This window comes from Anguilla rostrata, chromosome 10 (assembly GCF_018555375.3).
Source record: "Anguilla rostrata isolate EN2019 chromosome 10, ASM1855537v3, whole genome shotgun sequence".
Taxonomy (NCBI): domain Eukaryota; kingdom Metazoa; phylum Chordata; class Actinopteri; order Anguilliformes; family Anguillidae; genus Anguilla; species Anguilla rostrata.
This window is the reverse complement of record NC_057942.1, coordinates 31,991,284-32,008,030: the sequence shown is the minus strand read 5'-3', so window position 1 is coordinate 32,008,030 and position 16,747 is coordinate 31,991,284. Positions and strand designations below refer to the sequence as shown.

The 16,747-nt window shown below is 51.6% G+C and overlaps 1 protein-coding gene across 1 annotated transcript in view; it reads left to right on the top strand.

Moving 5' to 3' along the window:
• Positions 1 to 16,747, top strand: part of arb2a (ARB2 cotranscriptional regulator A) — a 161,775-nt gene that overhangs the window by 2,598 nt on the left and 142,430 nt on the right. The window contains exons 3-6 of the mRNA XM_064296526.1: positions 766 to 867; positions 3,972 to 4,072; positions 13,696 to 13,761; positions 15,252 to 15,443. Coding sequence (XP_064152596.1) covers positions 766 to 867; positions 3,972 to 4,072; positions 13,696 to 13,761; positions 15,252 to 15,443 — 461 coding nt within the window. The remainder of the gene's footprint in view (positions 1 to 765; positions 868 to 3,971; positions 4,073 to 13,695; positions 13,762 to 15,251; positions 15,444 to 16,747) is intronic.

Here is a 16,747-nt window from a genome sequence, read left to right as displayed (position 1 = left end):
GGTCTTGTTACAAAGCGGCAGAGGAAGCTGATTCTCTACCCTGGAGTAGTTTATTTAAAAATTCTAGAATTAATTTGATTCAATGCAATTTCAACTCCTGGTTTGAATTTTATTTCCTGAAATCACTCAATTGAAACTGAATTGACTCCCAGCGAACGGCACACAGTCCACCTGTGTCTCTAGGACCGGATCCCTTCCTGTCCCCCTTTGCTAGCATGACGCCGCTGCTGTTTAGCGTAGCGCAGGCCCGTAAGCAGTACTGATGGAGCCTACAGAGACGTTGAGACGGCCCGGATAGTCACCGTGCCTTATTGGATCTGGCAGGGTCCCCTCGGGCTGGGCAGTCGGGCGACACTGTCACCGCCACGGTTACGGTCGGCCTCGGTTACCCCACGGTCGCCTCCGCTAACGAGCCGCTCTTCTCCGTTTGCTCCTTTCGTTCGCTGTGCAGCTTTCTCCTTTATTTATGTTTTTTATGCCTTTTGCGACTTCATCAGTGTGAACTGAACACCACTAAACTGTGAACACTGTGCCTGTAAGGTTGACCGTTCGGCAATCGGAGTAAGTTCCTGGACTCATTATTTAACAGGTATTGAAAATTGGAGACCTGGCTTTGGGGATGGAGGTTGTGTGTGTTAGTGTGTGTGTTTGTGTATGTATGTATGTGTGTGTGTGTGTGTGTGCGTGTGTGTGTGTGTTGATGACATGCAACAGGTCAGGTCAAATGCACTCTTAATGCTAACATGCCGGAGGTCTTCCTTCCAGATTTGCTATCCCGCATAGACCTGGACGAGCTGATGAAGAAAGACGAGCCCCCTCTCAGTTTCCCCAAGACCCTGGAAGAGTTTGAGTACGCCTTCAACGACGGTGAGCGTCGCCGCGGCCCGCCGACCGCTTCTACTCACGCGCCGCGTCCAAGGGCCGTCAGCGCATGCTAAAAGCCCGCTGTCAGATCAATCATAATCCTATCTGTTTGCCTTCGGATTCAGTGGGAGATCGCGGCGCGGTGTGTAGCCTACGGTACGGGCTGTCAGCAACCCGGTCATCCCTGCCTTGAGACTGATGGGAGATTTGCATAACCTTACGCCGCATTACTGCCCGGCCCCTGCCCACAGAGCCCCCGAATATAAACGCTTCAGGAGTTTAAAACAAATTTTAAAAAAATTATACGAAATCGGACGTGCGTACGGTCTTGAGCTGCGGTCCCCCTCGAAAGCGCTTCAAGCTGCGGCTCCCTTTGTTACCTGCTCGAAAGGACCGGTGGCGATTTTTTAATAAATAAAACGTCCTTTTAAAGAAAAGATAAATAAGAGAAACGTGAGGACCGCGCGTGTACGTTTTCCGCGCCAGACGTCTCATTTTAACGGCGAAAGCTGACGGCTTCATCGCGGTAGCCTTCAGCTTTTTTTATTTTTATTACTGGAAATCCAAGGTTATGTACACCTAATTAAGCTAAAAAAAAAAAAAAAAAATTAGAACAGCATGCTAATTATCGGGGAAAAAAAAAAGAAAAAAAGAAAGTTGGGGAAGCGTATTCCTCGGAGAGGCCGCGTTGTAAACGCGACGGAGCTGAACTTCCGCGGCTCGTTCCTTTTTCATTACGGTCCCCGTCTTCCTTCTGCTAGGCGCCGGCGTTTAGAGGAGCTCACGTCTCCCGCCCGTGAATGCATAATTGATTTTTAATTTTTTTTTGGGAACTTTTCTTCGGTCGCCCTTTTCAAACCGCTTTCTTGTCCTCCCTGCGTCTCCGAGGGACGGGCGGGTTTTTAACGCTAACGTGGTGTCGAACCGCTAACGATAAAAGCAAACCGCGTTAATTTTTTTATCGGCGGGCGAGAGCGACGGAAGGCATATCGCGCGGGCGCCTTGCGCGGGCGGGCCAAGCGGTTTTAGGAAAGGATGTTTTGTCCCGAAATTGTTTCGCCCCCATGCCATCGCGGAATAATTGCGAAAAGATGAGACCCTGGGTCCTTTGGGTGTACGTTTTTGTGTTTGTTTAAGTATTTTGTGCTCTGCGTTTTCAATCACGGAGGTCACAATTAAATTTAACGTCGTTTTTTTGGCTTTAATATCGCGCGGTGTCACCGGAACGATGAATGGCCTCATTCCTGAAATGCTATATTAGGGGGGGTATTAACTTGCGCTTGCAAATAATTGTGTTCAGAAGTTAAAGCCAAGGCTCGTGGACTGGGAATTGCTTTCCCGCTAAATGCATCGCTCTGTCCAAATTGCACATCTTCGAACGCTTCGCACTTTGAGTGAATCAGCGGCAATGTGTTGTGTCCTGACTGGAGGCTCCAGGGTTCTCGCTCTGTCTCAGAACATCAAGTTCAAAGGAGGGCTCTGGTTCAGGGCTTCAAGTTACAGGGCTTACGTAACAGGAACATCACCCCTGTGCTTTCGTTAATATAAAAGTACAAACACAAGCATGTAGCAAGACTTTTTTTTTTTTGAGTCATAGGCTCCAAGTTAGAGTGTTATAAATATTTCCCTGGTTGACACCGGAGTCATGTTGCCGACATGCTGAGAGACGCTGTGCTGTAGGGACACAGCGCTGTCATTGTTATAAAGTCATATTGCCACATATCCGAGCGAAGTAATATCCTCTGGACTTTATTGCCGCCGTTTTTATCTCCTCGAAGAGGAGGCGAATATTGCTCAGAGCCGTTTGGGCTTAGAGCTGTTAGAGTCCTGTCAGAGACGGAACGGCCCGGAACAAGCCAGCGCTGACAAGCTATTTGCAAGTCCGGGAACCTTCTCACCTATCTGCGACCCCTCCGTATTCGGGTCGATCCTTTTGACCGTTTGGCAGCCGCTGGCTCTTCCTGCCCGGGGTGGCTGATCGGTGGAGTGACCCCCCATCCAACAACCCCCCCCCACCCACCCATGTCCGTGGGACAGCGGCCCATTGGCCACGGCACAAAGCCGTGTCAGGAGGTGGGGGGGGGGGGAGAGGAGAATTGGCCCTCTCCCCAGACCTCAGGTGGACGCGGGGCGGGGCGCCCGGCCAGCTGTCCTGGCCGGGAACCCGCCAGAGGTCCCAGAAGGACAGCGGCGTCCCGCGCGGAAGGGAGGGTTTTCGAGCCGCGTACCTGCCAGATGGACGCCGCCGCGCCGGACGCGTTTAATTCCGCCAAACGGAGGGAGAGACGGTCTCACCTCGCGAAGAGGGGCCCCCGATCGAACCGAAGGTCGAAGGGGGCGAAGTCGCCGTATCGCTCGGGGACGCCGAAGCGCGGCCGCGCCTCCGGAATTCTCTGGCTCGCTCTCCGCGCCCGTTTTGTGAAGCCTGTCCCTTTGATTAGCCGCTGATATTTTGCCAAATAACCCCCGCGGTCCTCGACTTGCACCTGGCCCCTTTTTTGCTGCATTTTTATTTAAAGAGAGCTTCTGCACCGCAGAAATGGCCCTTTCATCGCCCGCAGTCTGTAAGTGCAGACCCGGGATACAGTACTCGAAATGGAAAAAAGCGAGGTCGAAAATGGCCGGATTGTTAGAGACTATTTTGCCCTTCTTTTATCTCCCAGTTTGGTGTTCTTGCCGTAGAAATCCAAAATGTTTTCCGTTTTTCTTTTCATGCGAAAAATAAAAGAACTGAGAACGGGAAAAAAGCCAAGTTTATTTACAATTTTTGCTTGTTGACCTTTTCACACCTCACATTCCAAATCTCCAAAATTACAAAATTCAAAGAGTCAAAAAACCAAGAGTCATAATTGTGGCACCCAAACGGTGGTTGTACTTCTGAAATGGAAGTCCTTCACAGAAGTCCTGCATAGGGTGCTCCTTACAGATATGGGGTATATTGCATTATATTGTAAATAATAAATATATGTTCCAGTAAGTGCTGCAATATGTGCAAGTTAAGTGTTGCAATATCTTAGTAATTTATTTTATGTTGATATATTCTTGTGAGTTCCATTTCCGTAAGGGACGGCAGAAGTGATGACCGTGTTTTTTGTCTGTACCTTCAGAGGGACAGCTCAGGCACATTACGACCGGAGAGCCGTTTGTTTTCAATTACCGGGAGGACTTGCACCGGTGGAACCAGAAACGATACGAGGCCCTGGGAGAGGTACGTTTCATCTTTATTTAATTACTTTATCATTTCCTATACATTGTTTACTAATAAATGCATCAAGCATCATGCATTTCAAAGAGCATTTTTAAAAAAAGAGTTAAGACACTTTTCCCCCCCTCACCACCACCAAAGGTAGTTAATTATGAAGGAAAACAAGACCATAAAAAAAACTCAGATTTTGAAAATATAATTATAGTCTGTAAATCTTTTATCATAGTATGCTATTTTGGGAGAAACTTTGATGATGAATTTGATTTATCTGTGTTTGCTGGTTCTAATAACTTTATAATTGGATTCTAGGTGGTAATTGAACATACACACTCAGACACGCAGTAGCACCTCATCGTAAGAGAGTGAACGGTGTTGGTGTTAAAGGCTAGTGGACCCAATGGTTCCGGGCGTTGCTAATGAAGGTATTAGACGGCGGCGATGCATAATTTTGCCTGTAATCGCGTAAAAGAAAGTCCATTTTTCCGTGAGAACCGCCACTAACACTGCTGTTGTTCAGGGCCAGCCGTTGTCAGCTCTAATAGGTCCCCAGCCAAATTAGCCACATTAGCACGCCCGGATGACCGCGTGTAGCGCTTACTGGGAGAAAAAAAAACGTTTCAAATTCTAGGTGTCTCTACGTGAGCCTGGTTTCTCCTTGTTTGCGGACGGCGGTCCCGGCTTCGTCTTTGTTATTTCCCACGATCCGCCCTGCCACGCGGTGATTTATATCAATTCTCCCGGCCTGCTCTTTACGCTGTGACGCCTTAGCGGCTGTTACTCCTACCGGCTCCGTCAGTCCTCCAGACCCCTGTTTGTGCGTTACACCTGGGAGAGTGCTCACACGGAACCTTTCAGCTGTCAAATGGCTTTTATTGAATACCCGACAGCTGAAACCAGGCCGGGAGCCTGGAGACGCTCTGAGGTTGTTGGTTCCATTCCCACGCGGGGAACGCCATTGCACCCTGGAGTAAAGTACTTAACCCGAATCACTTCAGTAAATTGGTCCAGCTGTGTAAGTGGATTGTATGTACGAAGATCGCAGGCTATGTGCGTTGCTCTGGGTAAGAGCGTCTGCTAAACGGCTAAAAGTTTAACGTAAGCAACATCTGGACGAGAACGCCGGTCCCGTTTACACGGCTGGCCCGTTACCGGCGGTAAACGAGGACAGAGTTCAGACGACGTTCAGTCGCCGTGCGCGTAAGGAGGTAGCGCCAGTTAGTTTTCTGTTTTTACATTTTTTTTTTCTATTTTCTTCCTGTTCTTTGTATTTAATTGTTCTGTTTGTTCTTTGAAGTTCAAAGAAAAGATGACTCTTTTGTAGGATTACCTGCGCGTGCTGTTCTTAATCCAGGGTCGTCCTTTGAGGAATTGACTTTTTTTTTTAAAGACTTGCATTGTTAGTTCTTTTAATTTTTTTTTTTTGGTAAATCTGTGAATCTGAAATAAGTTCACAGAGTAACTGGGAAGCGTAAACTTTTTATTTCTGAATGTGAAAGTCTGTAGAAATGCAAGCTATTTCTGATGTACTGGAAGTTTCCTACTTTTCATGTCCCTGGCCTGTATATTTATGGTGGATATACACGAATATTCATTTGTGATGTTAGTTAGAAGCCATTCCCAATGCAGTAAGCCTACGTTGCACTGGAACCTTATAATGCTGCTGAAAGCAGGACTTGGTTGTGTTCTGCAATCAACCAACCAAGGTGGAGAAATTGTATTCTGAGCATACTTGATGTAAACTTTAGGCTACTTATACTTCAGGTATTTTTGAAATTCTTAAGTTATTCTTCAGTGTACTATTTCTTCACACGGGAAGCGATAGCAAGAAACAGGCTATTCTTTCCTGAGGTTTCAGCGTCTAACATGACATGGGGCTAATGATACGTGGGGCTAACACAGTCTCTTGACATTAGCGGTGCACGGTTCACAGTAGCGAAGCTGAAACAGAGCATTGATCAAATGTGAACGGGCCATTCAAATGTCCCCAATGCCCCCCACCCATCTTTATTCTTTGTTGATTGTTTTTGTGGTCCTTGGAGCCACAACATGGCGGAAGAGCCAAAGCCGCTCCTGTTAGCGCCGCGCCGCGGGCGAAACATGTTTATTCTATTTTCTCTTCTCCTCGAGAATAAGCAGCGGCTGCGACAGTGCGTATCCTTGAGAAGCCAGCCAGGGTCGCCTCCGACAAGCGCCAACCCCGCCCTCCCCCCCCTTCCCCCGCCCCCCTGGCCATTGGCGTGCGCGTACCCCGGCAAAGCCTTGTGTGTGGGGGGGGTTGGGGACGGGCACAGGCCATGGAACCCCGCCGCGCCCTTTTCCGACCCCCCCCCGCCCCCTCGCGGAATGACCGCACTCGGCCGGTCTCTCGTCCCGTTTCGCAGGGCCGTGTGTCTTTGTGAAGAGGCGCGAAAGCCCCCCCTGGCCCGTCGCCGCCGCCGCGCCGTAAGAGAAGCATCGGCGCCAGATGTCCAATTTACACTTCAGAACGCCGCGCTTAGCCTCTCCTCGGCCGCGCGCGGGAAAGATTCGCAGCTGTGGCTGTGTGCTGCGCTGAGAATGCCAGCACGCACACACGCACACACAGCATCTCACACCAGCACGACACATACTACTACACACACCACACACACACACATCACATACTACACCACACACACACACACACACACCACACACACACACAACACACACACACACACACACACACACATACTACACACACACACACACACATACAACATACCACACACACACACCACAGCACACATCACACATGCACACAACACACACACACACACACAGACACAGACACATCAACACACACACACAACACACACACACACACACACACACACACACACACACACACACCACACACAACAACACCACACACACACACACACACCACATATATATATATATTATATATAATATATAATATATATATATACGTTTACAGTATGTGTGTGTGTGTCTGTGCATGTAGTTTCTTTATTCAGCTAGCTAGACGCAGGTTTTTTTGACTGCAGAACCGCACGGTAGTATTTAGTTGCCTTTTGGGTGCCACAGTTTGTAATGCAACTGAGGCCAGCAGGAAACAATAAAGCCTTGTTTTCCCACTTATTTGTTACTTTCTACTTCATATATTCATTTTGTAGCGCTGTGTTTTCCAACATTGTATTACATTTATTATGGTTTTTGATTGGCTAAATGTAACAGCGTTTGCTGTCCGCGGCCCATTGAGAACCCTGGATATTTACCACAGCTGTCGAAGCCTAAATACTGCGCGGGGCAGTCCCGAGGGGCGTCCCAAAGCGGCCGGAGGGCCCGGCGTGGGCGGTGGGGGGGCCGCTCTCGCCGGTTATTGCGACCCCCCCCGGCACCCCGCCTGCCCCCCCCACGGGGCGGCAGACGGAACGCTCGTTACCGGGCCGAGCGGCGTCCCTAAAAGGATTATGGGTCGGCGGCGTCCCGATTACGGAGCGAGCGCTGATTGAATAACGCGGGTGTGGAACGCGGTGCTTGGGAGCGCGCGGCCGGGCCCCTAATGCAATCTGCGCGGGGGGGCCCTCGGGGGCCCGGGGACGCCGGCGTGAAATTGAGACGCCCGCGAGGCGAGGCGGCCTTCGTTTCCTCCGCGCTAATATCTGTCCTGATCGTTGTTAGAGGGTGCGGGGTGCGGGGTGTGGGGTGTGTGTGTGTGTGGTATACATGTATACATGTGTTTGTGTGTGTGTGTGTGTGTGTATATGTATATGTGTGTGTCTGTGTATATGTGTGTGTGTGTGTATACGTGTGTACGTGTATGTGTGTGTCTGTGTGCCATATGTGTGCGTGTGTGTGTGTGTGGTGTATATGTGTGTGTGTGTGTGTGTGTGTGTGTGTTATGTATATGTGTGTGGTATATATGTACATGTGTGTGTGGTATATATGTATGTGTGTGTGTGGTATATATGTATACGTGTGTGTGTGTGTGTGTCTGTCTGTGTGTTTCAGTTTGCACGTGGTTCACACTGCTTTGCGTCACTGCTCCCTTTTGTCTCTGGTGTGTGTGAGAACGTTTGCCCGCTCTGTGGCATTCCCCGAGAGTGTGAGGGCTGAGTGTTTCGGACTGCTTGAGTGTGTGATCCTGTCAAGCTATGCATATGTCCCTGTGATATTGTGTCTGTTATGTGTGAGAATGTGCCTCTTTCTTTTTTTCTGATTGTGTGTGCGTGTGTGTACGTGTGTGTGTGTGTGTGTGTGTGTATGCGCGCGTTTGTATGTGTGCCAGCGTGTCTAGCTTTTAGTGTGTTTGCTGCTTGTGTGGCTTTGACTCTCTTGGCATAGGTAATGACATGTATGTGATTGTGAGTCTATACGGCTATACGGCTCTGTGAATGCAGGACATGCTAGCGTGCGTGCGTGCGTGCGTGCGTGCGTGCGTGCCTGCGTGCCTGCGTGCGTGTGTGCGTGCGTGTCTGTGTGCGTGCGCGCCTGCGTGCCTGCGAGCGAGCGTGCGTGCGTGCCTGCGTGCCTGCGAGCGTGCGTGCGTGCGTGCCTGCGTGCCTGCGTGCCTGCGAGCGAGCGTGCGTGCGTGCCTGCGTGCCTGCGAGCGTGCGTGCGTGCGTGCCTGCGTGCCTGCGTGCCTGCGAGCGAGCGTGCGTGCGTGCCTGCGTGCCTGCGAGCGTGCGTGCTGCGTGCGTGCTGCGTGCCTGGTGCCTGCGGGCGCGCGTTGTGGTGGCCTGCGTGCCTGCTGCGTGCGTGCGTGCGTGCGTGCCTGCGTGCCTGCGTGCCTGCGTGCCTGCGTGCTGGTCCTGCGTGCCTGCAGCGAGCGTGTGCGTGCGTGCGTGCCTGCGTGCATGTGTGCTTGCGTGCCTGCGTGCCTGCGTGCCTGCGTGCCTGCGTGCGAGCGAGCGAGCGTGCGAACGCGCCGGGCTGTAAAAGTGTCAGAGCAGCGCTTGCAGGTCTCAGAAAGTGTAATTATTGCTGTAAGTGATAGTCCTCCTGATAGCAGATAACTGTGGGATCCAGTCCAGCCCGAAGTACATTAAGCTGTTAATAAATCGGCATCCCCCCCACCCCCCCTTCTCTTTCTGCATCTGTGGGTTGACAAATACAGGGAGAATATTCTAATGAAGAAGCGACCAGCCAGATGGCTGTATTATGGAGCTGTTTTTTTTTCTCTCCTCCGCTCCTGACATTACAGTTTGCTGCTCGATGCGGTAGAACCGGCCTGGAATGACAGAATCGGAGTCGGACTTTACTTTTGGCGTTTTTTGGTGCCGGGCCAGCGTGTCGCTCTCCTGCTCTTGGCTCCGTCTAGCCTTTCACCCAATGCCTGCTGGGATACGCTCCAGCCCCCCTTCCCCCCTTCACCTCCCATCCCTGACCAGGAATTAATCAGTTCAGAAAATGGATGAATGTGGTTTCGCTAAAACGGACCGTAATTGTTTAGACCCGTAATAGGTTACAGAGAGAGAGAGAACCTGGGTGAATCCCCTAGCCTTGTTTCTCTATTTTTTTCCAATGTGAAGAGAAACAGTCAAAATGTGTTGAAACAGCATGTGAGCACCACACCGGTGGCATGACCTTTTTATCGCCAAATCGCCACACCGTGCGGTTGTGAGGTGCTGCTCCTCTGTGTGACGTGTCGACGAACTGCCCATGCCACTGCTCCGCCGGTCACACGCTGTTCGAATGCGTGCGAATCCCAGCAGGCATTGGGTGAAGGCCAAGGACGCACCCCGGACGGGTCGCCAGTCCATCGCAGGGCCCACACACCATTCACTCCCACATTCATACCCCGAGGACAATTTAGAGTCTCCAGTTACCCTAACCTGCATGTGTTTGGACTGTGTGAGGAAACCGGAGTACCCGGAGGAAACCCACGCGGACGCGGGGAGAACACGGAAACCGGTTGTCGCGCGTTGCCGTCATAAATAGCATTACAATTAATATGTTAATTTGTTCACACTCGTGTGCACATGCATGGGAGCGTGCACACGCACACGCACTGGGGCTCAATCCCCTTATAACCGGCTATAGGAAACGCACCCAGTGGATGCGATAGCAAGGCTACGTGCCCATATCTGCTCCTTTGTGTTGTGTTAAGAAGTTTACGTTAAGAAGAGCTCTGAAAGAGAGAGAAATGGCAGCCGTCTCTTGTGACCTCTGCGTATGTGTTTTGGGGGGGAGGGGGGTGGTTCTGTGGAACACAAGGGCGTACTTTAAAAGTGAATTACCCCTCTGCTGGCTTCTAAGGTAACACCTGAGGTGGTCATTAGGCACAGAGTAAGTGGCAGTGCCAATGCGGGAAGGGGGAAGTTTTTCATCAGCGCACCCGCTGCAGACGCAGTAACAACAAACGGCCTTGTGGGAGTTTTTTTTTTTTCCCCGCTTTGTTCCTCCGAGCGGCAGACTTTGGAGGAAAAAAAAAGAATAAAAATGGAAAAAAAAAGTTGAAATGAGATAAGTGCGCTCTATTCTAATTTTTTAGTTCTCTGTTGTACGAGCTACCCTTAAACAGCGTTCTTGTGTCTCTCTCTCCCTCTCTTTCTCTTTCTCTCTCTCTCTCTTTTACTCCGCTGTTTTTGTGTGGGGATTTTCTGCCCATTTATAAAAACGTAAGTCTTTCTCTGTGTGCCGTCCTTACAGTGCCGAGCCGCTGGCTCGCATTATGTAAACAGCTTTGATGTCACCGCTGTTCACTCTTCCCCAGCTAAGTGGCTTTGAAAAAGAGAGGGGGAGAGAGAGAGAGAGAGAGAGAGAGAGGGAAGAAGAGAGAGTGAGAGGGAAGGAGAGAGAGAGAGGGATGGAGAGAGATAGACAGAGAGAGAGATAGGGAAAGAGAGAGAGAGAGGTGGGAAGAAGAGAGAGTGAGAGGGAAGGAGAGAGGGGGATGGAGAGAGAGAGAGAGACAGAGAGAGAGAAACCCTTCTCTGATGGACTCGTCCTGTGCCGCTGTGCCTGTTTGTGATCCGGGGGGGTGCGGGGGGGGGGGTAGAGCGCACGCGGCGGTATCGATCGCCGCCCGGCCGATAAAAGTTCATCCCGGCCCGGGCGTGACTCCGGCCTGCCCGATAAGGCGAGCGCCCAATTAATCAGGCGGGTTTGGAGCCCACGGCGCGGCGCGGGGGTGAGGGTGAGGTTAACCGCACTCCCCGCCCGTCCTGCTCTCCCCCCTGAGTGATCCCTTTATCATTTTAAAAGCGCCGAACCGAACCGAAGAGCATTAATCAGAGCGCGCTCTGTTTGGGCATTTCCTGGGGGGGGGGGGGGGGGGGTGTGCGTTTGGCTGGTGGCTGGGCGGGATGGGGGGGCGTTGATGTGGGCGCACGTTGATGACCTCATCCCGGCGTCCCGACCTGCCACGGGTCTCTTATCAGGCTCCTCCCCCGCTGAGAGAGAAGTTTTAAGGGGTCAGTGTGGAGCCGCCCCTCCCTCTCTCTGCCCAAGATAGCTGTCCTCTGTCAGGGACGTACCCTGAGTAGAACCCTCACCAACCCGCCATATTTTTAGACCGCCACATCCCTCTTTTCCTCCTCCTCTGCCAAGAGCCTCATAGTCAAGCTAAAACTCCTCTTTTTCATTCATTCAATACTGAGTACCGCATGCCCGCGTTTTCTCCTGGTTTTTCCTACGTCGTGTTTGTCGTAATTTTTGCCGTTTTTTAATTTTTCGTTGCCGAAGCCTCGCGGCGACGCTCCGAGCGCCTCCGTTACCCCCCCCGGCCCCGAAACCCAGAGCCTGCGCGAGCGCCGATCCCGGACGACCCGGGTCACGCTACCGCCCGGGGCATTGTGGGAGTTTTGTGAACTTCAGGATGCAGCCGTGCGGCAACTTTTCTCCGAGCTCGCCGGCGAACAGCCGAGGAAGAGGAAGGGAAACGCTCCAGCGTCTTACCTGCAGGCCCCTCATTATCAAACTAATAAGACAATATTAATTACTTGACAAACTGGGTTTCTAATTAGGCTGTTGGGCTGGGCAGATTGCATGAAGAAAATCTTTACTGTCTGCGTACAGATTGTGTGTGTGTGTGTGTGTGTGTGTTTGTCCTTAAAATTAACAATTTTCAGAACGAGCAACATGTAGATGCTTTTGCCAGAACATCTGCTCCTCCATAGTCCTCAGTATTCTGTAGTTTGTCAGGGTTGGCCGTTTCCCCACATGGGCTAAAACCCATTTTTACATCCACGTACCGTAAGGTACACGTCACAAATCCACAACGGTGTCACTGATGACCAGCCTGCCTTGCTATTGGCTGGCAGCCGTGTGGTTCTGCCTCCTCTAAATGGGCCTGGCCTCGCTGGGCTTGAGACCCTGGAACTCCCTTGGACATCGACGCCACAAAGCCCCCCCCCTCATTGGACATTACACCTGTGGTGGCCACACCCCCTGACACAAGGCTTCTCAGTGTTACTTTTGACTGACAGGTCCACACACACACACACACACACACACACCTACACACACGCACACACCTACACACACGCACACTAAAGAGCCCAATTTTCTTTCCCTCTCCATATCTTTTCTGCCACCTGAGGCTCTCGACGGATAAAGTAGGGAAAATGGAGTTTTCTGCCGGGCTTATTGATATCATTGAGCGCTCGCATACCGAGGTCCACAGTCATTAACCTTCATCAGCTAGACTGGCATCTGCGAATTAGGCAAAGTTTTAACGGCATACGTGTTTAAAAGCATAACAGTCCAACGGTGAAATCCGCCACTTTACCTTCTGCTGGGTTTTTTTTTAAGTTACCCTGTTTGGCGGTCTCAGCCAAAATCGAAATTGCATTATTCTCTGTGTTTTGGTGAGGAGCGGCTTTCAATCTTTTTTTTCTCCAGTTTACCAGGACTGCTTTAATAGAGTGTATCCAGTCCTAGTTATTGCAGTTTATGGGGACTTCCTTGATGTGTCTGTACATTGATTCCACTCAGCATTAGCTTTAGATATAAACTGATGGGGCTCATACATGATCCTGCCCCTAAACTGCCCCAAACCCCCCCCCCCCCGTTTCCCTTTGGTTCTAGAGCTCTGGGGTAATTTGAGAAAGGCGTGGCCCCCAGGAGCGGCACCAGAGCCTCGTCTTTAATGTCGGCGGCCGCATCGTCCTCTTCCTCGCTTCTCGAAAAACGTGCTCGACGGAGCCTCGCGGTTTCCGTCGGCGACGCGTTCGAGTCGTCGGGAGGAAGAAAGAGCGGGAAAAAAAAACACACATCTGTACAAAGTTGTTGATGTCACAGAACCGTGAAGCGGGCGGCCTGAGGGCGAAATTACACTGTACACACGCTCCGCGCCGCTCCGCGCAGCTTTGGGGATTAGACGCACCTCGCCTCAGCCCTCGCCTTGTAGCTCCAGATCGTCTCCTTTGATTGACAATTCCCCCGCACTTTACCGCACTCAAAACAAGAGAATCCGAGACGGTCCCCAATTATCTCCCTCGCCGTGGCTTGTCTGGAGGCTCGCTGTCTATACAGGGAGATCTGTGAAGATCGCGGATAGATGTCTTTTCTGCGTTCCTTGCCTTGGGTGCCCGGGACACTGCCTGCATACGTCGTGTGACTCCTAACAGCGACGTCAGACGAGTGAGATATTTATTAATTGATTTCTTTTTTTTCCCCCCTCTCTCCTTCCTTCTCAGATCATCACGCAACATGTTTACAAACTCCTGGAGAAAGAGTGCAACATGACTAAAGAAATTCTCCCAGTAAGTAACGTCGAAGAATTAAAACGATTTTTGGAAAAAAAAAAAAACCCAGCGTTTTTCATTTGTGATTTATGCTTTTGAAGATTAAAGCGGGTATTAATGAGGTAATTAATGTAAATACGCTTGCTTCGGTGCCGGATTATGATGGACTGCATCCTCTGAAAATGGAGGATGCGGAATAATTTACTTTTTCTTTTTTTCTCTCTCTCTCTCTCTCTCCACGGTGCTTTCTCATTGTGGAAGTCGCTCGTCAACAAACGAAATGCATTGTGACACGTCATTTAAAAAATAAGAAAAGGCTAATCCTTAATCCGTTTCGCATTCAGATGCGTCTTCTCAAAGAGGGTACTTTATTTGCTGTCAGGAGTCGGTGAGTTATTCCCAGCAGCAGACGCTGCGTTCCGGTGCGGGGAGCTGGTTTTTTTTGTACTTGGAGGGAAAGCGTGACGTCTTTTAAGGTGCGATCGTTTTTCAAAGCGAGCCTGCTCGCGGGGCCGTTAGCGCTGGTGCCCCGTTAGCGTACAGTGCGTTAGCCCCGTAACAGTTAGCATTAATCACGCGGGCGCACGACGCCGGCTCTCTTAGGCCACGTAGACCGTACGCGGTCGTCGATCTCGGCAGGGCGTTTGACCGTCTTTATTTATTTTTTTTTGGGTGGGGTACACGTATCGCACCGTTCTGGTCTGTTGGGTTGGTGGGGCCTTCCACCGGCTCCTGGCCCAAACTTACGACCACCCCTTCTGAGCAGATTGAAAGGTTTTAAAACCTTTTAAAAAAAGGTAAACGAAGAATGATTTCTCTTTTCTCGGCGCCTCGTTGTCCGTGCAGATTACGGGAGGAGGAAACCACACGGGGTTTTTTACGGGCAGTGCGTTTCCGCTCCCAGATTCTTTCGGGTCAGGTTGAAAACGGCTCCCGCGACGAGAAGTACGAGAGCGTCTGCTCCCACAATCCTCGGCCCGAACGAGCAGTTCGCGGACAGACGGACAGACGGGCGGCGGGCGGCCTCTTTGATCGTCTGAGCGATGATCTCGGCGGGTCGTTGGCCCCTCTGTCTTTCTCTCCTGCCTTCTTTCCAGGAACGACGCGCTTCGCCTCAGTGTCTCTGCGCCTTGTGTGTTTTCAGCATAAAATGGAATCGTAAAAAATAAAAAAAAATCAATGTGGGAAAAGATTGAAAGAAAACAAATTTCCACAGCACAGTCAAACGATTGCAACTGTAAGGTTTACATTTATCTAGACTAATACGCCAACCGGCAGGTATATCTGTATGTCTTGGGTGAGGGAAAAAACAGGGTTAGTGACTTTTTCAGGTTGACCCTCATATATTATATCTTACAAATAACAGTAAATATTAATCCACAGTACTGAGTACAGAGTACAGTATCTCTTCAATGCTAACTTCTTCAAGGACGTGTTAAGGTTCAGAGATATAAGATGAGTTTTTTATGGCCTTGAGTGAAGTCCTCCCCCACTTCCGCCGTCCCCAGGTGGACGCGGCCGAGGACGAGCCCAAGAGCTTCATCTACCTGAGCGAGGACGCCCTGAGCAACCCGGACAAGCTGCTGGTCCTCATCCAGGGGAGCGGCGTGGTCCGGGCGGGGCAGTGGGCCCGGCGGCTGATCATCAACGAGGACATGAACAGCGGCTCGCAGATCCCCTTCATCACCCGCGCCACGGAGGTAGGCGCAGTTTTGGCGCTTTGGGGTGGGGGTGGGGGGGGGGTGTGGGTGGGGCGGAGTTCCTGTTGCCATGGGGATGTTTGTGAGCGTTTGTCACCGCCTAGTTTAACCGAGAGTGTACCTTGGACTGCCTACGTGTGTTATCCAGGTGTGGTGTACTGTCTTTTCAGAGGTATCCAGGCATGTGATCTGCTCCAGTTTACTAGGTTTAGTAGTTTAGAAGTGTATCCCCAGGCCTGGTGCTTGCAGTTTAGGGGACTGCTTTACAGAGTGTATCCAGATCTGTTTACCACAGTTTGTTAGGACTGCTTTATTGAGTGTATCCAGACCAGGTTATTGCAGTTTTGCGGGGACTGCTTTTCAGAGTGTATCCAGGCCCTGGCTGCTGCAGTTTTGCGGGGACTGCTTTTCAGAGTGTATCCAGGCCCTGGCTGCTGCGGTTTTGCGGGGACTGCTTTTCAGAGTGTATCCAGGCCCTGGCTGCTGCAGTTTACAGGGACCGCTTTAGAGAGTCAGACAGTCGGAGTATCCGGCTGTCTGAGCGGATAATGTCAGCGGAGAACGCCAGGCTAAACGAGGGAAGTGCCCTCCGGATGAGCGACCCCTCTAAACAGGTAAACAGCGCCATGTAAATGTCAGTGCCGGTTAGCTTTAGCACCGCCGGAGCGCGCGTCGCCCCGCAGGGCCTGCCTCCACCCGCCGCGGGCCGCGGCATCGCTAACGGGAACGGGGGGGGGGGCGCCTGTCTGACGGCGGAGCTTGTTTGTCACTTGCCAGTCGGGGGCGGGGGCGGCGACGGCGAGAGCTGTCGGCGGCGGCGGCGGCGGCGGCGGCGGCGGCGTTTCCTTCCCGATGTCCCGCTCCCCGGCGGAGCGGCTCCTGTCCGCGGGCGGCGTTTGAAATTCCCCCGAATTGCGCGTGACAGGGCGGAGACGGAGCGCCCCCGATGCCTGGCACCCGCCTGCGGGCGAGGAGAGGGAGAAGAGTGACGGGCTCGCGGGCGGGCGGGCGGGCGGATGCTCGCGGCCGGTTGTCGCCTCCGTCGCCGTGACGACGGTGACGGGACGCCGGTGCAGCGGGGGCCCCCGAAATCTGCGTTTTTTTTTTTTGCTGCTTATGGGAGTGGCGAATGACAAAATAAAGAACCATAAAATGCGCACATCTGTTGATCAGCCAAAGGGTGGAGAATATGACTGTGTCTGTCATTGGGACTGAGTCATTTGGCCTGATCGGAGACATTGACCTAGGGCCTGCCAAGCAAACACACTGTGTTTATTCATTGATTTCTCTCTCTCTCGCTCTCT